This window comes from Natrix helvetica, assembly GCF_964273705.1.
Source record: "Natrix helvetica genome assembly, chromosome: 4".
NCBI classification, from domain to species: domain Eukaryota; kingdom Metazoa; phylum Chordata; class Lepidosauria; order Squamata; family Natricidae; genus Natrix; species Natrix helvetica.
Window position 1 is genome coordinate 63,491,464 of NC_138550.1, and position 22,230 is coordinate 63,513,693.

The 22,230-nt window shown below is 41.6% G+C and overlaps 1 protein-coding gene across 1 annotated transcript in view; it reads left to right on the top strand.

Annotated features, from left to right (window-relative positions):
- CFAP47 (cilia and flagella associated protein 47) overlaps window positions 1–22,230 on the top strand; it is a 390,847-nt gene that overhangs the window by 313,530 nt on the left and 55,087 nt on the right. Inside the window, exons 58-60 of the mRNA XM_081950234.1 lie at window positions 10,537–10,696; window positions 11,497–11,594; window positions 19,679–19,846. Of these exons, the coding sequence (XP_081806360.1) occupies window positions 10,537–10,696; window positions 11,497–11,594; window positions 19,679–19,846 (426 nt within the window). The remainder of the gene's footprint in view (window positions 1–10,536; window positions 10,697–11,496; window positions 11,595–19,678; window positions 19,847–22,230) is intronic.

Here is a 22,230-nt window from a genome sequence, read left to right on the forward strand (position 1 = left end):
GAAGACGCCAAGCCGCACAAGCGCTTGTTTGTCCCCCCGGCTCCCGTGGCTTGGCGCCTTCGGGATACTGCTGGGTTGGTGAGTAGCGTTCTGCATGGATGGTTGTCCAACAGGCTTATTTTCAGGGGAGGCCGTATTTTTTTGCCCACCCCAAAAATCTGGCATGGCCTTATTTTCAGGACATGTCATAATTTCAAGGTAACACGGTATATATAACTAAACTCTACCTTCTGTTTTCATTAGATATATTTGTAGTCATATAAAAGCGTTACAAACACAATGAGTAACCCAAAGTAGTATTTTAGGAAATTTATATTGAACAACCTCTAGAAGGGCAAAGCTTCAAAACTTTTTTGAAAATAAAGAAAATAAGGACTTCAATTACCTTAAAAATGTGGCCCCATTTATCAGTATTTATTAGTTTCATTAAAACAGCATGGCTGAAATAGTAACCACCATTGATGATACTTTTAATTGTGTTAGGAGGAATTAAATCATCATCAGAGATGGCCTTTTGATATTACCCTTCATATCACAGGAGGCTAGTACATTGAATATTTCATTGCTGATGTACAAATGTCTGAAATGTTCTTCCAGACCTTTAATGGAGTGAAACTATCAATCTGAGATGTTCCTCTACAGCAAAAGAGGGCCAAGTGTTTGATATGGACTATTTGAATCTAGTCTTCTTTCCTGAAAGTCTTATACTCTAGCACAGGGCTATCAAACCTCTGGCTCATGGGCTGGATGCATCACGTGCTGGCCATCCCCACGCCTGGTTTAGCGAAAGAGGAAAAAGTCCCGATGTATCACATGATGCTGCTATGACGACGTGAGTTTGATACCCCTGCTCTAGCAGTTCTTTGTGCATATTTCCTTCCCCAAATTAATGGCAAAAGTCTGCATGATCCTTGTATCTCCCTTCTCTTTGGAAAAACATAGAAAACTGCTGAATAGGCAAGAATTCTGATGGCAGAAGCAGTAAACCTTTTCTTGTGTATTTATTATCATTCCTCATGCCATATTCTACAGATAGAACTTGTAGAAACTTCAGAGAATATCAGATGTGTTTTAATAATATTTGGAAGTCTTATTACTTAATTATATTGTTTATCTTTACAAAAACTCTAATATCAGAGCTCTTGTTCAAGACAAATTCAGTTATTTAAATTGTTCAAAGGATTAATTCCATTAAAATGAATATATCTGCCCTGCTTCACCACTGTAATATTGTTCTTTTTGATAGTCAAATATTTTTTGAATGTTCTAAATCTTATTAAGGGAGAGATGATAAATCACTCATCTTACATATACAAAGCCATCCCTTGCCATTTGTATTTCTCTGTTTTTTTTTATTTTGAACAGTATTATTTGGATTAGATAAAATTCATGCTGTTAGACTTGTCTGAGTTAATTTAGAAGGGATATTCTCCACTACTTCAGTTTACATTAGTTATTAATTCATTTTAAAGTATTATTTCTATTTGTCATGACTTCAATAAATGGAGCATAGGATTCAGTGTTCAAAAGATATTAAAATATGATATGTGTTTAATATTCATTGTTTATTTTGCATATTAGATTTTATATTAGATTTATATAGCCTTGGGTTATAAAAGTGTGTACCAAAAGACCCGTAAGGACAGATACAAATGATGAAATTTTCTCCCCACTGTCTGTCATGGCCGAATGGAAGGAGAGCTCACCTAAGTACATTGCTTTTATTAATAATACTACTCTGATTATAAAAAACTTCCTATTTTACTGCAGTTCTGGCATCAGTTCATAATGTTGGGGGAAGCTCACTGCAGTGGCCACCACCTGCAACAAGGTTATAGTCAGAGATCCAAGTGGCCTTCCCCTGGTGGAGTTTTGAGGGCCTTAAAATGTCACTTTTTATCCATGATTTTTCTAAGAGGGGTTTACCTCTTCTGAGAAGTGGGTGCGTATTTTCCCCTGTTTGCTTTCTGGGTTACCTTATTTTACTGCCACATTTTTTAAGTTGTATGGTTCTGGGTCCCCCCCACCGCCCCCCAGAAACAACCAAAAATTATTTGAAGTCAGGCAATACAAAAAAAATATGTATTTTTATATGTATTTATTTTAACGCTATTACAACCAAATGTAGTGAATCTCCAACTTTTCATATGGTGGTCATCTTGCAAGCTGCTTAAACACCTTATTGCTGTTAGTGCTTATTGATGTCTCTAATGTCAGCTTTGGTATCTAAAGCATCATGATGAACCATAATGAATGGTATGGGTTTTTTATGGTAAGTTTTTTTTCCTGGTTGCTACTTCAGCTAATACTCCTATCTCGGTTGATTCTGTAACTGTTCCAAGTACATTCCAGAAATAATTTTGATCTCATCCATCCACCTCATACAGTATTTCTTTTCTCTCTTCTACTTTCTTCATCTTTGCCAAGCATTTTTTTAGCCCATCATCCACTCTGATCATATACCAAAAATATGTGAGTTTTTCCTTGCTGATCAATGACCCAAAAAATTACTAAGACTGATTGATCAATTCTTCTCACTATCCACAGTAGTCCTTATTGATTCTTATAATCCACAATAAAAACCATGTGCAATCTCATTATTTGAAGTTATGTAAACACTTTAACTATTTTCTATAACTACAGTATTCTTACCTTGTTTACCATATAAATAGCTTTATTTTTCATCAAAATGAAATCTCTTTAGTTACTCACTTCTTCACTGTCAACTGCAGAGTTAAAAAGAACTGAATGTCCCTCCAAAATTGATAAAAAAGCAGGAAGAAAACTAGTCCAAGAGGGCTATAGCAACTTTAAAGGAGCTGCAGGAATTTCTGGCAATTACTGATTGTGTATTACAACACTATCTCCCATATTCTTCATTTGGCTGTAGGGTAGCATGGCAAGATGGAATCCTTTTCTTAAAAACAAAAATATCCAAGCCCAGCAGTGGTCGGATTCAGCCGGTTTGCACCAGTTTTTCTGCAGTTTGGCGAATCGGCTGATCCCACCACTGGCTGGCCTTGCCCCTCCTCTCCCAGACACTACTCACCCGACCTGAGAAGATAAGGCCAACGCTGCTGGAGAGTGCCCCATTGGGGACAGACAGCTAGCCCTGGCTCGGTTCCTAACCGCCAGGCTAATATGCCCTCTTCTGTCACCAACTCACCTCCCTGGATTGTGTGTTTCTGTGCAAGACTTCACCACCATGTCCTGCTCTGGCTGCTTCCCCTTGGTTAATGCCCAGCAAGTAAGGAGTTAGTCTGCCATGTATGGGTGGAGACGGGCAGTGAGGGGCGTGACCGAATGATGCTCCTGAGCAGAAAAACCTTCCCTTGCCCTTCTCCTGTGTAAAGATTGGGGCCTTTTTCCTCCATCCTGGGCTGAGGGGATGCTCTGGATGCAAGTCACCATCAGCCTTATCTTCGTGGGTAGCTGCAGTGAGCAAAGTGGTACAAGCCCCACAGGCTGTAAAGTTAGGCTGATGGCCGCTTCGCCACGCTTGGCTGAAGGGGGACATTGAAGTGGGGGGGACACAGCTAGGCTCAGTCACCTTTTGGGCCCAGCTCTCAGCTTCCGTGAGGCCCGAGAGAAAGCGCCTGGTCTGGGCACACAGCCACACCTACCCAGCTGGTCGTTAGGGCAGAGAACCGGTTGTTAAATTGTTTGAATCCCACTACTGAAGCCCAGCTACAATTTTCAAAAACCTACATCAAGTCTGACAAAAGCATATGGGAGAATATGTTATGGTCTGAGTCCAAGGTTGAATTTTTTGTTCATAATACCAGAAAGTATATTTGATACAAAAACAACACTGCACATCAACAAAAATACACTATGGCCACATAGAAGCATGGTGGTAGCATAATGCTTTGGGCAAGGCTTCTGCTAAAATGCTGAAGGTGAAGAGGAATTTCATCTTTCAACATGACAATGATCCAAAGCTTATCTCCAAATCAGCAAAAGAATGGCTTTGCCAGAAAAAAATCAAAGTTTTGGAATGGATCAGCCAGAGCCCGGAACCTGGATCCAAATGAAAATCTGTGGGGTGACCTGAAGATAGCTGTGTACAGGACGGTGCTATCTAACAGTGATTTTGCATAGAAGAGTGGGCAAAGATTCCCAAGATTCCTAAGACAAAATGTGCCATGCTATAGGCTCCTACGCCAAAAGCCTGAATGCTATTGTAAAGTACCCTAACGATGCCTGCTTCATAATAAGCGACCCAATATTGTAATACAAAAAGCAGTGATTTATTAACAGCTTCATTAGGCATTCTTCATTAGGCATTTCTTATTCGCAGCCATCTTTTTTGCTTTCTTTAGCTGCTTTTTAACTTTGCCCGTGTTTCTGTCCTCCCTTCAGCCTGTCATAAATCATGTTATCCAATAGCTTCATTCATTTCAACCCAGCTACTGTAACCTGAGATCCGGCTCTGCTGCCGCTTGGCATGGAATGTCAGCACAGAGAGTTGACATCCGGCTCCCCTCACTTTTCAAAGGCAATCTGTGCAAGCAAAAACAATTTGAGTACCAGTATGGGATTCAAGGCTGCATCCTCCCCCCAGGCTTGTTTGGATTTTTTCATGGAATCTCTCTATAAGGCGATCAGCCTGGATATTTCTACTCTTTACCCAAGATGCCTCTGACAAGGGATAGCCCTTCCATTTAATTAAGTACTGGAGTTGTCTCCTGTGCCACCTCGAATCAAGGATGTGTTGCATCTCATAATGGGTTTGGCCCCCTATGACCACAGGGCCTGGAGGCTCCTGAGGTAGTGGTCTCAGAGTGGATCCGACCACGGGTTTTAAGAGGCTACTATGGAATACTGGGTGTATCCTCCCAGGGGCAGTTTCAGTTGCACTGAGACTGGATTGATGACCTTTACTATGGGGAATGGTCCCACAAACTTTGGTCCCAGTTTCTTGCTAGGGAGTCTTAACCTCAAATATTTTGTGGAGAGGTAAACCTTCTCTCCCACCAGAAATGGTTGTTGCGGAGCTCGGTGTTTATCTGCCTGTTTCTTATAGGTTTGTGCTTCTTTAGCTAGTGCTTTTTTCACGTTATCCCCGGCTGCTTTTAGCATTGACATCCAGTCAGTCAAGCTGATTTAGGAAGGGGAATCCCTTCGATACTCAGGCATTGGGACAAAGTCCATGCCACTCTCTATTTTGAACGGTGTTAGTCCCGTGCTGCTGTGAACAGCATTATTGTATGCAACCTCAGCGAAGGTCAGAAGGTCTGCCCAATTGGACTGCTGATAGTTCATGTAGCACCTAAGGTACTGTTCCACCGTAGCATTCAGTCTCTCTGTCCCCCCATTGGTGTTTGGGTGAAATACTGAGCTAAGGTCCTGGGATGACCCAATGGACTGCAGGAACTCCCTCCAGAACTTAGCCGTGAACTGGACCCCTCTGTCTGAGATAATTCTTCGAGGTACTCCATGCAGATGGTAGATGTCCTTCAGGAACAGTTTGGCCAGCGGGTGAGCTGAGGGTAGTCTGCTGCAGGATATGAAGTGCGCCTGTTTGGAAAGCAGGTCTATTACAGTCCAAATCACCACGTTTCCCCCACTTTTTGGCAGCTCTACTATAAAGTCCATTGCGATCTTCTCCCATGGCCTCGTTGGCTTTGCTACTGGCTGCAGCAATCTGGGGTTTTTTCCTGGTCGTCTCTTTATTGTGGCGCAGATGGTGCAACTTTTCACGTAACTGTCCACATCTTTCTTTATTTTGGGCCACCAGAACTGCCCCGGGCTAAGTGTAACGTCTTTAGTAATCCAAAGTGGCCTGCTGGTTTGGCATCATGGCTCCTCTGGAGAATTAGGGTCCATAGGGATTCTGGGACATAGAGTTTCATCCCCTTCCATGCAAGTTCATCTCTTTTTGTAAAGATGTGTTCGTTGTTTTGGAACCAAGGATCTGCTAGCAGTTGAGTTTTGAGTCTCGTGGCTAGGTCGCCTGCTGGTTGGTTGTGCCGGTCATGGCGTTGTCATCTGGTGGTCATTTGGGCAGCTATTTGTGTAGAGGGAATGATGGCTTCCACCACCTGCTCCCGTTCGCATTTGTACTGGGGCATGCGGGAGAGGGCATCAGCTAGAAAGTTCCTCTGCTCTGGAATGTGTTTTAGTACGAAGTTGAAGCAGTTGAAATATTGAGCCCATCAGACTTGCTTGGGTGATAGTTTCTGTGGGATACTAAGAGCCTCCAGATTCTTATGGTCAGTCCAGACTTCGAACGGTTTCTGCCCCCCTTCCAACAGGTGTCTCCAGGTTAGCAGTGCCCATCTCACTGCGAGAGCCTCCTTTTCCCATACAGCCCATCGTCTCTCTGTGTCTTTGAGCTTGCGGGAGGTGTAGGCGCAGGATTGTAGGTTTCCTTGGTTGTTTTTTTGGAGTAGCACTGCTCCCACTGCCATGTTGCTGGCATCTGCTTGGATCATGAAGGGTTTCTCGGGATCAGGATGCTTCAGCAGTGGTTCCTTTGCAAATATTTCTTTTAGTGTCTCGATTGCCTTTTGGCAGCTTAGGTCCCACTGTAGAGGTTGTCCCAGATGAGGTTTTATTCCTGGGCTCCATGTCTTCAGGAGATCTGTCAGGGGTTTGGTGATCTTAGCAAATGAGGGGATGAATTGCCTATAAAAGTTTGCGAACCCTAGGAAGCTTTGTAGCTGTCTGCAGGTGCGAGGGGTTGCCAGTTTAGGATGGCTTTTACTTTGGCTGGGTCCATCTCTATTCCATCATTTGACACTCGGTAGCCTAGGTAGTCTAGTTGCTCATGGTGGAATTCACATTTTGATAGCTTGACGTACAGGTTGGCTGTCAGAAGTTTTTTCAGTACTTGGCAGACCAGGGGTATGTGGTCATCCATGGTCTCAGTGTAGATGAGGATGTCAACCAGCTCGTTAATAAACTGCATGAACACTGCTGGGGCTCCCTGTAGCCCTAAAAGCATCACTTTGAATTGGAAGCTCCCTAGGGGGCAGTTGAACGTTGTTTTCCACTCATCTCCTTCCCTAATCCGTATTCGGTAATATGCCTCTCTAAGGTCTAATTTGGTGAAGACTTTTCCCTTGGCCAAGTGGGATAGCATATCTTTCATGAGGGGGAGGGCATATAGGTTGTGTACGCACATCGCATTTATCCCTTGAAAGTCCACACACAATCTCATAGTTCCATCTTTTTTCTCTTTGAAGAGGACTGGCCAATCCGTGGCTTGGCTGGCTCGATGAACCATCGTGCTAGGTTTTTGTCTATGTATTTGCGCATTTCTTGCATTTCCCAGGGCATCATGGCGTACAGCTTGGTTTTGGGTAGTTTTGCCCCGGGGATGATTTCAATCGCACAATCTGCCTCATGGTGGTGGTGGGGCAGAATGTTGCATTCTGTCTCTCTGAATACTTCTGCGAGGTCCTGATATTCCCCTGAGATCTGTTTGGTCTCGGGTTTCATCGGATGTGGCTCCCAGATGTTCTGGTGTGCTCTTTTGGGGGGTTCCCTGCTTGGGTGGCATTTCTGCTTGCTGGTGGAAAAGGGGTTGGGGCCCTTTTTCTATCCTAAGCCTGCAGGCACCTCCTTGCCACCAGATGGTTGGTCCCCATTTGTCTAGCCAGGAGAGTCCCAGTATGACTGCATCTGTCATTTTGGGGGTTATTATGAATCGAATTACTTCCCAGTGATCTACTAGCTCTAGTCTCACTGGTTCGGTCAGGTGCGTGGCATAGGCTCCCCCCATTAGGGACCCATCGACCTGTTCGAACCGGATTGGGTGGGCCAGTCTTTTTGCTCTGATCCCCAGTTTCAGGACTGTGATCAGGTTGATCAAGCACCTAGTACAGCCTGAGTCCATTAGGGCTTGAAAATCCCCCTGGCTTCCTGTCTTTGGGGCTGTGAGGCACATTGGAAAAAGGAAAGGGTGAATTGGTCCTCTCACCATTGGGTCATTTTCGCCCTCGTCGTCACTGTTGTAGGATTCTGGTGACTGGTCATTGTTGCCTTGGGCTTCTCCCCCTTCATCTGGTTGCGGAGGGACCTCTGCAGCCTGGAAAGCTTTCCTGGATGCGTGAGTAGCCCGTTTGTGACTGCGTTCCTCTCGTGCCCTGGGTAGTAGCTCTGGCCTCAGCATCAGGGTTGGTTTCGTGCACACGGATGCCACATGGCCCATCCCCTTGCATCTGTAGCATTTCAGCGGACTTCGAGGGAGGGCTGGTCTCAGGGCCCGCTGTGGTGCTGTGGTTCCCCGTCAGCTAGGTGGTTTCAGGTCAGGTTGACCTCTCTCTTTTGGGTCCAGTTGCTTTCTCATGTCATTGGCATGCAGCCCGCTGTCGACTTTTATTGCTACTCGGAACCACTCAGAGAGTTGGTTTGGAATGTCGTGGTAGGCAGTTACTTGGGCAATCTGCTGGTCCAGACTTGTTCTGAAAAAATACACTAACAGACGCTCTGGTAAAGTGGGTAGCCTTCCAATGACTCTCCTAAATTCGCGGATGTGCTCTTTGTTGGGGCGGCCCCTTTGCTTTAGGTTGCTGAGCTCATCTTCTGCATACAGGTCCTTCTCCACCTCCTCAAATCTGGCCTCTAGCAGTTGTAGGAAGTCATCTACGCCTTGCAGTTGGGGGGCTCTCCTCTTGTGGAGGGCTGCTAGCCATTCCTTTGCTTCTCCCTCTAGTCCCTCTGCGATAGTATTCACTATGACTCTGGGGCAGTGGTGGGTTTCAAAAATTTTTAGAACCTCTTCTGTAGGTGTGGCCTGTTTTGTGGGAATGGTTAAGATAACCTTTGTTGTCATGTCTTTACAGTGAGCACACTGCCTAGCATCTATTAAAAATGAAATGGTGTTGTTTGCTCTCAAGAGAAAGTATACTCTGCATGGAATGTGAACAGACAGTTGACAGCTATCATAAAATCAATAAAATATTAGTTTTAGCATATTCATACTTATGCAATTGTATTATTGTAAGTTTTTAAGTTTTAAGTTTGGTCTTCAGTCTTATATATTATAATAAATATGGGAAAAATTCTGACGTGATTTATCTTAATCTGATTTTTTTTACATCTCAAAAATCTGGGATTTTAACAGGGGTTTGTAGACTTTCTACTTCACACATCATGGTATATATCCTATTTGAAACTATTGACTATCATATCCTTGTATCTAGTGGAATAGGATCTGAACGTATTTTCCCTCTGCTAATGTTTTTGTATTTCTATAATCCTGTTTGTAAAGGATTTCAGTATAGTTTTCTGTCTTCCACTTTTGTCTCTAATGGATTTCTAAGTATTTTAGCTTAAGTCTAAATTTTCTGTGTGGTTGTGTTATATTTTAAAATAAACTATCATAATAGCATGCTCTGAATGTTACTTAGATCTTTTACTTTTTTGTATTTTACTGCTTTAGTTATAAGGATTTCTCTTATCTCTTCCCATAGCTCATAAAGTTCTCTTTCACATAAATGAAATATATTGAACTACAATATACTATGGTACAATGCTGATATATTCGGAGTCTATCTTTTGCATATCAAATTAGGTATTAGTAAGAGGTTTTTTTGAGAAAACTCTTATTATATATCTCTCGTGTTTATCCAATTCAAATCAAACTGTAATTCCAGATTCCTCCAGTTTTTTTATTTTTATATTCTGATTACATTATAGTAGTTTTACATTCTTTCTTGATGTTGCATTTAGCATTTCTTGAAAATTGTTGAGGAAACAGTTGCTACACATTGTAATTACGATATTTTTCGCACTATAAGACACACTTCCCCACCAAATAAAGTTGGTGGAAATGTCTATGCGCCTTATAGAACAAATGTTGCCAAAGCCCCACCCACCTACTGGCCCCCATCTTTTGGCCACCTCTGCGCCCCCCCCCCATTTTCAGATCATTGTCGCCTATCACTGCCGAATGGCAGCAGTAGTGATTGGTGGTGAATGATGGCAGTGATCAGTGCTGCCGGCAATAGGTGGCGATAGGCGGTGGTGATCAGCAGTGATATGGACTGAAAACGGGATGTGTGGACTGTGGAGGCTTATCCCCTTATCCCTATTGTGGATCATTCTTAGCTTCCCTGTCTCTATCCAGCTTTAAATAGCTTATTTTTCTGCCTGAATTGGTCTCAAGGTCCTGGAGCTAAGGATCATTTCACCATTTCAGGATGGTAAATCCCTTGGAAGGCTAAAGACTGTCCATTAGGAATAGAGATAGTAACATATTTTGTATAAGTTAACATAAAAGAGAGAGAAATAATCTCAGGGTTGTATTATATAAGGGTGAATTTAAAGAAGCAATGTGTAGATTAGGTAACCACTGTTCTCATAGTGCCATTATTTAGATATCAAACATTTGTGGTAAGCTGGTTACCTGTTTCTGAGAAATAACAGTTTTAATGTTATTTATATATGATAGTGGATTTTTTTTTGGTGGAAAAGAGGTTCTTTATAAACAATTGTGTTTCCTTTTATGCTGCATATTTTTAAAATATATAATTTAGAGTAAATAGCAAACTAATTATTTATACTATTTAATTTTCTGCTTTTTAGGAATAATTTTACCTCAAAAAAGCAAGCTTGATATTCCTATATTATTTGCCCCTCTTTCTATGAAACTCTATGAAACTTTTCTTGTTATTGAAGTTAAGAAGGTACATGAAGAAAACTGGACTTATGATGACACATTTGAATTAAGGGAAGCGATAAACAGGTAAGTACCTTAAACATTAGTTATCCATAACTAATGTTGATTTAAATTTGAAATCATTATGTGAATTAATTTATTAACATGATTTGTTAACATAAATCATTATGTTGATAAATTTAATAATTTATATAATTACATAATAATTAATATAGAATATTTCACACTTATTAAGTTTGAACAAAAATAGGACATCTTAAGAATTTCATACTTAAAAACTCCAGATAATTCTGTACTGCCTAAAATTATTAGACTGTATAAGTATGACAAAGCCATCTTTGGTTATATTATCAGACAACTCTTTCATTGTCAGCTATCCAAGAGAGTATGGATAGTTTTCAACTACTAAACTCAATGGAATGATAGTTATATAAGATGAGCTAAATTGCCATCTTTGCTGATTTAAGCAAATTAAAGCATGCCTGATCTAATGGTTAATTGAGGGAGTCAATGTCTCTGTTATAAATAATGTAATATCACTAGCTATAAAAGAGGCTATAATGAGGTATGTCATCAACACATGTGTTGTTATTTCTTTTCTATTTTGATGTTACATCAGTTTTTTGTACTAAAGCCACTTTAATTGCTTGGTGGATGGCATATATTATGAAATGGAATCAGTCCTAGTATATGGTATTATTTTGTAAGAAGTAGATTTTTAATTTAGGTTTTGTATCAGATATATTACTGATACAAGAAATTTCAAACAAGTTTTAAATGGATAGATAAGGCCACAAAGTAATGATTGTACTAGATTTTTCTTTTACAATGATAATATTAATATTTAACTTGCTTATATTCCTCAGCCAAACTGTAATAATAAAGGATGAAGAACTTAAAGGACTCCGTTGGATCTACCCAATTTATGGAATTCCTGAAGCTCTGCCCAATGAATCAGCTCCAGGTGTCAATGAACAATTTAAATTGAGTAGAAGAAAATGAAAAGAATAGTCCCCAGCTATGATCCAAACTAAAATAAATGGAATAGTAGATAAAGAGAACTTAGTACAAATATTCAAATGACCAAGTACATTATAATTGCTATTATAATCAATCAGTTCCTTCTTCTTGTGGTATAGTAAAGAAATGTGTATTAGTGTACAACATGCATATCCCATTTGATATGTAATAGGGCTTGAAAAACTGCTATTGTCCTGGAAAACTGAAAGATAGCTCAGGATTGCCAAAGTAATTCCATACAGATGGAACTCTCTCCAACTATCACTGCATCTACTACTTTTTCAGAAGTTTGTTCTACAGTAGTTTATGCAGAAAGGAGAATAGCAGAATACACTTTCCCTCTGTTTGGCATTTACTGTTTCAAAAAAAGAAAAATTAAGTCAGAGAAGAAAAACTTCTCTCTCTCACATTTACAGTAGGTGAAATAACAGTATGCAAGGATAGAGACTGATGGAAGCTAGCAAGTAGATACAGAAGGTTATTTATTCTCTATTTTGAATTTAAATATGAGAATTTGAGAATTTATAATTTGCCAAGCCACGATTATGCATTAAGAATGCCCCATGCATAACAGTCATTGGAATTTTTAATTTACTAACTTTTATGTCATGAGAGACTTGAAGCATAGCCAACATTATCTTGGATCATCGCTGCCATCTCATTAAATCCATTAAATCAATTCTATCTTAATATGAAAAAGCTGAGCCAAGAATACCGAAGGTGTTGTTTGATATGCTGTATAGCAGTCATTAATTGCTTAAGATTATTGGTATTACATCCCATTTTAACTTTAAGATTTAAATGGGGGGGGCTCATTTTATAAAAAATCAATTTGTATGATAATTTTGTGATTGGCTTTAAGCTAATTATGCAACTGAAACTTTTTTTGCAGCTATTACCGAAATTTGTAAGGCAAAAGGGAAGAATCCAAAATTCTGGCACTCTGTGATAATTACCCTGTTTTCCTGAAAATAAGACCTCCACGGATAATAAGCCCAATTGGACTTTTGAATGCATGCGCTAAAATAAGCCATCCCCAAAAAATAAGCCCTCCCCAAAAATATTGCAACACAGCAGTTACCATGAGGTGACCATGTTCGGTGCTTCCTGCACCTCAAAAATAATAAGACCTCCCCGAAAATGTGTTTATTTCCAGGGTCAAAAGAAAATAAGATCCTGTCTTATTTTTGGGGAAACATGGTAGATCAGGCAAGGGCAGAAGCAAAGGAAGTAATCTCACATTAAAGTTTTATTGGTAGATACCATGTAGGATTTTTATGAGAGGGTCTGCAATATGATACTTTTTTGCAACAGAAACATTTAGATATGCATGCTAACTTCATAGCAAGGCTAAAAGCTATCTTTGATATCTCTGCCAAATGGGTAATAGCCAATAAGATGTGACATTTACAAGTTGAATATGCAGTATATGACTAACTTTCAGTTGTTGGATAAGGATGTAATTATTCATAGTTGACCAATGTAAAGAGGATCTATATGATGAAATATAGGATAAGTCATTTAACTAAGGAATTCAATGGAAACATCAATGCTTCGGTGTTTGAATATAAATGCAAATCTTAAAGAACTAGGTCTTCAGGAAATGAGAGTCCCAATCTCAGAAGGCTCATAAGTAAAAGCCACTCCAAAATTAATTAGAAGTAACCACAGGACTATGGAAATGAACAGGCGATTTTCTATCATGCAAACCTAAACCCTTTGTTCCTTATGGTCCCTGTTTGGTGACCTAAACATTTTACTCTCCCAGGTTCAGTTTGTGAAACCACTGGAGCACAAGAAAAACTTTTCTGACTAAGCAATTTTGCACATAGAACCTGAGCTGATGTATTAAATAGAATACATTTGACATATCAGGAGAATAATATTTTTGACCTTTCCTCTACTTCCGAGATAGTCCATCTGGTTATTCACTGTGTTTTTCGACATTGAGGTATCCCTAATCATCTGAACTTTAATAGAGATTGTCAATTCTTGGCCCATTTCTATTTTTTTAAAAGACTCTTAAATGTTAAATATCATTTTTCCTCTCTCCATCATTTGCAATCTGATAGTGAAACTTAGATGAATGCCACATTGAAACAATGCTCTCATTGCTAGTTTAACCATAAATAGTTATTTCATTCAGTGACTGTTCAAAGTTACCAGAGCACTAAACAAATGGTACTTACAATCAGACTTTGGAATTCTGTTCATTGCAGCATCCCCATAGTCACTCAGTATATAGCTCATGATTATAACAGTGTGTGCTGTGGTCACATAATAGCAGTGTGCTGTGGTCACATCATAGCAATTTCCAATATTCCCAGAAACCAGAAGAGCAGCTCTGTGGCACACATGCCCTTGCCAGGAAGCTGAACTCCCAGTTTCCGGACACACATGCGTACTGGCCAGCTGGTCTTTGTGTGAGCATCGCACCAGAAATTGGAAGACCAGGTGACCGGCTCACACGAGCACGCTGGAAACCGGAAGCTTAGCTTCCTGGCGCACATGCACGCCAGGGAACTGTTCTTCCAGTTTCCGGTGTTCCCGTGCACGCGCTGGGGAGCTGCTCTTTTGGTTTATGGAGCTCGCCCTCCCCCAATCATGTACGTGCTCCTGTTTCAGCACTCAGTGCCGAAAAGGTTTCTTGCCACAGTTGTTAAGTAACTAACTGCAGTTGTTAAGTTAATAACACAGTTGTTAAGTGAATTCAGAAGGTCATCACATGATCCCAAGATATTGCAACTGTCATAAATATGAACCAGTTGACAAGCATCTGAATTTTGATCATGAGACCATGACAGTGGTGGGATTCAATTTTTTTTTACTAACGGTTCTGTGGGTGTGGCTTGGTGGGCATGCCATAACTTGGTGGGTGTGGTTTGGAGGGTGTGGCTGGGGAAATACTGTAAAATCTCCATTCCCTCCCCACTTTAGGGGAAGGCTACTGGAAAATCCCCATTTCCTCCTGATCAGCTGGGATTTAGGAGGCAGAGAATAGATGAGGGTGGGGCCAGTCAGAGGTGGTATTTACTGGTTCTCTGAACTACTCAAAATTTCTGCTACCTGTTCTCCAGAACTGGGCAGAACCTGCTGAATACCATCTCTGGACCAGTGGTGGGTTTCAAAAATTTTTGGAACCTACTCTGTGGGTGTGGCCTGCTTTGTGGGAGTGGCTTGCCAGCCATGTGACCGGGTGGGAGTGGCTTGCCAGCCATGTGACCGGGTGGGAGTGGCTTGCCAGCCATGTGACCGGGTGGGAGTGGCTTGCTGGCCTTGTGACCGGGTGGGAGTGGGATGTTAGAAGATCCCAAATGAAGTTAGAAAGGCTGGGTCCCAAACCTAGCTGGCTTAACTGGGATAGGGGGAATAGGGGGTAGAGGTTCACCAAGGACCCTCCTCTCCTTTCCCCCCCAAAAGCAGAGGGCATCAGTATTTAGAGGGAGGTCTTTCTCCCAACTTCCCCCCTTTGGGTGTCACTCTTTCTCTCTCTCTCTTCCTCCCCCCCCGTTTCTCTCCCCCCTTTCCTTCCTCCTCCTTTTCCTCTGCACTGTTCCCACCAGTTTTTCAGATTCCCCACCTCACTCAGCGCTGTTTTCAATGGGAGGCTTTTCCCCCTTGCAGTTCTATCCCTTCCCAAAAGATCTTTGAGAGGAGGAACGGAAGGATTCCCCACCTCACTCAGCGCTGTTTTCAATGGGAGGCTTTTCCCCCTCGCAGTTCTATCCCTTCCCAAAAGATCTTTGAGAGGAGGAACGGAAGGATTCCCCACCTCACTCAGCGCTGTTTTCAATGGGAGGCTTTTCCCCCTCGCAGTTCTATCCCTTCCCAAAAGATCTTTGAGAGGAGGAACGGAAGGATTCCCCACCTCACTCAGCGCTGTTTTCAATGGGAGGCTTTTCCCCCTCGCAGTTCTATCCCTTCCCAAAAGATCTTTGAGAGGAGGAACGGAAGGATTCCCCACCTCACTCAGCGCTGTTTTCAATGGGAGGCTTTTCCCCCTCGCAGTTCTATCCCTTCCCAAAAGATCTTTGAGAGGAGGAACGGAAGGGTTCCCCACCTCACTCAGCGCTGTTTTCAATGGGAGGCTTTTCCCCCTCGCAGTTCTATCCCTTCCCAAAAGATCTTTGAGAGGGGAACGGAAGGATTCCCCACCTCACTCAGCGCTGTTTTCAATGGGAGGCTTTTCCCCCTCGCAGTTCTATCCCTTCCCAAAAGATCTTTGAGAGGAGGAACGGAAGGATTCCCCACCTCACTCAGCGCTGTTTTCAGTGGGAGGCTTTTCCCCCTCGCAGTTCTATCCCTTCCCAAAAGATCTTTGAGAGGAGGAACGCGTTGAGATTCGGCCATCAGTGGGGGGGGGGCAGGGGCCCCCCTTGCGTTCCTCGTCCCCCCCTTGCGTTCCTCGTCTTCCTGGATGGCCCCCGGAATCATCGGGCAGGATGGTGGCGGGGAGTCAGCCCCGATGCAAAAAACGCCAAGGGGGCGGGGCAGGAAATCACTTCCGGGTTCATTCTCCAACCGGATCGCGCGATCCGGTGCGATCCGGTAGGAACCCACCACTGCTCTGGACCATGAGGATGCTGCAATGACTGTAATTTTAGTGCCATTGTAACTTCAAATGGTCACTAAATGAACTGTTGTAAATTGAAGACTACCTGTATATGCAGAAGTTAATCCTGTTAATTTCAAGGGGCCTACTGGATTCTGCTTCCTTCTGAACATGTAATTTCCAGAATAAAGCTATTGGCCTCATGAAATTGAAGGTGGGAACAGAGGGTGGAAGGAATGGTTGTTAAATTGAGGGCTGTCTGTTTGAACTTCAACCTCCAGAATTCCCCAGCCTTCTTTTTGCTGCAGGTCCCATATCCAGTGTCAAGATGAAGAGATGAGACAGCAATTTATCAATAAAAATTTAATTTTGAATTATTCGCTTTATATGAACACAATCTTAAAACCAGACCTACAGATGTAAAGATATAGTAGGCAGATTTCATTAAGAAAAGCTAGAATATTTGCTAGCTGCTAACCAATCTCCCTGATCCTAATACATATACTAGCTAAATAACAAGTTTCACAGAACACAGCAGGAATAAATTGACATAGACTACAGGTAGTCCTGGATTTGTAACCATTCATTTAGTGACCATTCAAAATTAGAACAACACTGAAAAAAATTACTTATGACCATCTTTCATACTTATGTCCATTGCAACATCCACATGGTCATGTGATCAAAATTCAGACAAAATTAGAAACTGGCATGCATTTATGACAGTTGCAATGTTCCAGCATCATGTGATCACCTTCTGTGATCTTTTTGGCAAGAAAGTCAATGGGAATTGCACTTGGGATCGCAGCCCGCCCCCCCCCCCCAAAAAAATGCTCTCTCTCACACACAAACAGGTCTCTCACCTCCCAACCCTCCCAAGGTGGCCAAACATCCCTTCACTAACTTATTTTCCAGCTTCATTCTCCACCATCATGTGCAGGCAAGAAAAGTAGTCTTTGGGACTACAGTAAAAAAATCTTCCAACATAGCGACATTTTTTTTCATGAGAAGTTGGAAGGTCTGAACTACTGGTATTTTTTTAAAAATCATAGTCCCAAAGACTACTTTCCTTGTCCTGAATGTGCAGCACAGAACAGAGCTGGAAAGCAGGTTAGTGAAGGGATGTAGCTGCCTGAGATATGTGTGAGAGAGTTTGGCATGGATGGCCTGGCTGAAGGGACTTCAGGTAAGCCAGTGCGGGGTGATCCCAAACAAAGGAACTGGGTATGTCTAGTTTAATGAAAAGAAGGACTAGGGGAGACATGATAGCAGTGTTCCAATATCTCAGGGGTTTATCACAAAGAAGAGGGAATCAAACTATTCTCCAAAGCACCTGAGGGCAGAACAAGAAGCAATGGGTGGAAACTAATCAAGGAGAGAAACAACTTAGAACTGAGGAGAAATTTCCTGACAGTTAGAACAATTAATCAGTGGAACAGCTTGCCTCCAGAAATTGTGAATGCCCTAACCCTGGAAGTCTTTAAGAAGATGTTGGATAGCCATTTGTCTGAAATGGTGTAGGGTTTCCTGCCTAAGGGGGCTGGACTAGAAGACCTCCAAGGTCCATTCCAACTCTGCTATTGTATTGTATTGTATAAAGGACAGGCTGCAGGAAAAAAAAACCCTTTTCCTTACTTCATTCTCCACCCACCACCACCTTGCTTCATTTTTCGTTCTTCTTCGCAACGTGCAGTCTCTCACAGTAACAATTGCAGGCAATTCTCATTACTGTGAGAGGCTGCACATTGCTTCCAAGCAGGGGAGGCTTGGTCCTCTTATCCGGTTCCCTTCCACCATTTCTCTTTCTCTCTGTGTGTGTCTCTCTCACACACAGAGAGATATTTGATCTCTTGAACTGCCACACACTTTTCACCCAGAGGGAGACGAAGCGGACGATTCTCAACCAGACAGCTGCATCATAGGAGGGGGCTTCCTGCCCACCTGAAAGAGAGGTTGGGTTGCGTAAAGGGGCTTTCCCCCCCAGGTCCCTCTCAAATGCCTGGCTGTGGGCTCCTAATCAGGGAGCCTCAATCGAGGCCAAGCTCTTGGCAACCAATTGAGGTAAGACTGTTCTTGAAGCAGGCACGTGGGGCCTCCTGCTGCTTTTGCAGCCTCAATCGGAATGGTGCATTCCCCGACCTGGCTGAGGTGATGGCGAGTGGGCACTGCTTGGGGGCAAGTCCAGAGCCAGGGAATGGCGCATTCCCTGACCCAGCTGAGGCAGGCAGCTCCCAGGCCTTGGGGAATGGTGCATCCCTGAGGCCCCAGCCCGCAACCCAAGGCAAAGGACAAGTGGGCGGTATGCTTACTTACCTTTGGTGAGCTGAGGTGCGGAGGCAACTGGTGATGCTGGTAGCTGGGCTGCGTGGTGAAGTGAAGGCAACATATATAGGGCTGAGATGGGCGGGGCAAGCGTCAGGCAGGTGGGCGGGGTGAGTGAGCATTGAGCGAGCATCAAGCAGGTGAGGTGAGCAAGTGTTAAGCAGGCATTGAGCGAGTGTTAAGCAGGCAGTTGGGGTGAGTGAGTGGTGACTGGGTGACCGGTTCGGGGGCGTGGTAAGCCAGCAGTTGCTACCAGTTCAGTGACCCAGGCCAAATTTCCACTACTGGTTTGCGTGAACCAGTGTGAACTGGTTTAATACCACTTCTTATATAGAGGCATTAATTACTATTCTTAGTGCTATTTTACTCTTCAAAGCACTCTCTGCCCATATAGAGTCTGCATAGTATTATTTGGTTTTCTTGGTCTTCTTCATTTTTTTCTTGTTCCCTCTATTGCTTTGGCATAAAATGTGTTAAGTTGTACTTATTTTAAATGCATCTGATTCATAGTCTCTTAAGGACTGGGATTTGCAGAAGGAGCTATTTTAATTATGTGCAAAGCTGAAGCCTTTTAAACTTCTATATTCACTCTTACCTGGATTATTGTAGTGTTTGAAAGGCTATATGCAGTTTGATTACATTGGGATCAGGCCTTTCTTCTGTATCTTCATTTTTAATTAAATAAGTGTTTCATAGCTTATTGGAGCTCTAAAACTTTACTGGATAATAGGAGATTCAGATGCCCCCTGAACTACATCTGAGAGTCACAGACTCTGCTTGGAATAAAATCTGCACTAAATAGCCTAATGTGGATGGATAAATATGTATCTTATATAGACAATATCTCTACATACTAATAGGCAGGAACTGAAAAGCAGTTTGTAGCTCCAGACTAAGATGAAAGAAGGCCAAGATTTTTTTTTTACATAAATGAATAAAAAGTTATTTTGGTATATATTTCAGAGTTGTGTCAGTGTTGTAATAAATATTGTCATAATACTCTGCTTGTCAAGTATGAGAAACATATCCTTCAAATTAAGATGCTGACTGCTTTTTTAACAAGCGTCTTCTACATATTACAATGGTTCTTCATGTATAATATGCTCTCAGATGAAGTTATGAAAATTAAAAAATATCTCACACATTTTTCCTAGCTGTTGTATGCTGCCGTGCCTGCAGTAGATTGGAGGAAAAGTTAGAAGTGTTATTAACTGGTGTGGTTCCTGGGACAACTGCTTCACAAATACTCCAAGATACTACAATGTTAACTCTTTCTCGGAGCATGTCATCTCCAATTCATGATGAAATTCCAATTATTGATGGTAAGGAAAGTTTTTAAAAAATTACAGTACAGATAATGCTATAGCTGTCTTAAAACTATACAGTATATATTTAAGAACATGTTTTTAATGTTTATTGGGTTGCAACAAAATTCAGAGATTCCCATTACAGTTGGTTGATTCATTCCATTCATTCCTTTTTTCTAATATTATTAATCTGAGCTTCTTGATTCTTGTTATTTGGATTAACTCTGTTTTAATTGTAAACAACAAAATCTGATATTAATTCCAACAGTCTTTACTCCGTGTACAATACAACCTTGCTTTGAATGCTTAGACTTTGATTCTGGCAACTGGTTCTCTTACTTTGTTGTTGACTACAGTTGTTGTACAGTTGTTACAGGTCACCAATACCTTACTCAAGGCTAAGCTTCTAGTTGCCATGGACTAGAAACAACCAGATGGTATGCTAAATACCATTGGCTACCATACATAATTATAAGAATCATTGAGCTTTATAGGGATTAGGTCAGCAATTTTAGCTTCTATCACATTTATATGTCTATGAAGTTAGCAGTTGCCCCAGAATCTACAAGAACATAAAGTTCCACCATCCAAATTAACCTGGCATAATTTCAATGCCTATCTCCTGGCATTTATATTTTTACTGGTTTTTAAGGGGATTATTCTGTAGACTTAATTTTATTGGGTATTGGGATTTTAATGTCTGTTTATTTTAATTATTTATTAGCAATACAGTCCTGCACATCTTTTATCCTCCTCTTATCCATCTATTTTATATTTGTATATATATATATTGTCCATTTAGTAATTTTAATTGTTTTAATTTTGTTCTTTGACATGGACTGTACACCGCCCCGAGTCCCTTTCGGGAGAGGGGGCGGTCTATAAACGCTAATAAATTGAATTGAATTGAATTAACAATGACAACAGTAAAAATAAGTATGCTTGCCTTTTATTAGTTGAGGAAAATTCTGTCCCAGTTGCTGCATTAGTTATATTATGGCAATCTGTAAATTGGTCATCTGTACATTTTTTTTTGTTGGGGTTGTAACAATGTGGCTACTGGTTATTAATGATTAATGTGGTTCCCTGAGGATTGAAGGGCATTTTTGAAATTCTTTTCTTTGGAACAGAATATGAGACTTTCAAGGCTGATGTCAGCCTTCCCTTACAAAATATCATGAAAATATTAGTAATTTTGTGTAAGGATAGGCATGTTGAAAGTATATAATCATGGATAATGTTGAAAAAATATCTGGAGAAAAATGATCAGAATATTAAAATCTTGAGTCATCAGTTAAGTTCACTGATGGACATTAGTCTGACATTTTGTATTTCAGGAGTGAAATTCAGCAGGTTCTGACAGGTTCTGGAGAATTGGTAGCGGAAATTTTGAGTAGTTTGGAGAACCAGCAAATGCCACCTCTGGCTGGCCCCAGAGTGGGGTGGGAATGGAGATTTTGCAGTATCCTTCCCCTGCCATGCCCACCAAGCCACGCCCACAAAACCGGTAGTAAAAAAAATGAATTTTACCACAGATATTTCATTCACTTAGTGTTTATAAAAATTATTATATTATATTCACAGTTGAAAGCATTCTGTTCTTGAGCAAAACTACAGATTTTATAGTGTCCTGTAGCATCAGCTTCATACTAGCTTTTGAATAAACAATTGAATATTTTAAAATCATTAATAGTTAAAATAAATAAAACTTCCTCAATAGCAATTATATAATGAACAAATACAATTATAGTTTCACAATAGCAGCCAGCAAGCCATGATACCGTCTTATAAATAGTATCTGGAAATAGTAAACCTGCCTCTGAGCCACGTTATAAAATATGTGACATATTCTGCTGCTTGTGGTCTAACTGTCACCCAGCATGCATTCATAATGTGTCATCCATTTATAGTAGTATAAAATACATTTGGAATAGTACAATAAAATTCACTATCTAGTTTAGCTTTCAGGGATTGCACATAACACTTGCACAATAGAAACAAACATGCTGCACACACTCCCTTTGACATATCTACAAAAAGACTTAGTATAAACCAGAGGTGGGTTCCTATCTATTCGGTCCAGTTCATGAAAATCTGGCATACCTTTCCAAACCGGTAGTAATGGCAACCTGGCCATATCCCTGAACCAGTTCCCTGGTCACGGCTTGCTCGTCCCACCCCACCCAGTCTCTGCTCTGCAGCTTGCCTGTCTGAAGTGCTGCGCCCCTGATCTGTCTTCTAGGTAAGCCTGTGAGTCACGGCTTAGCTAGCTGCCCCTGCCCCCTTCCCTGTGGCCCTGCCATTCTTCTCTGCCTTCCATGCGGCCTTCCCAGTGTCCCCATGGCCAGCTTGCGAAGGCAGGCAAACGGAAGGCCACGTGGAAAGCAGAGAAGCAAGGT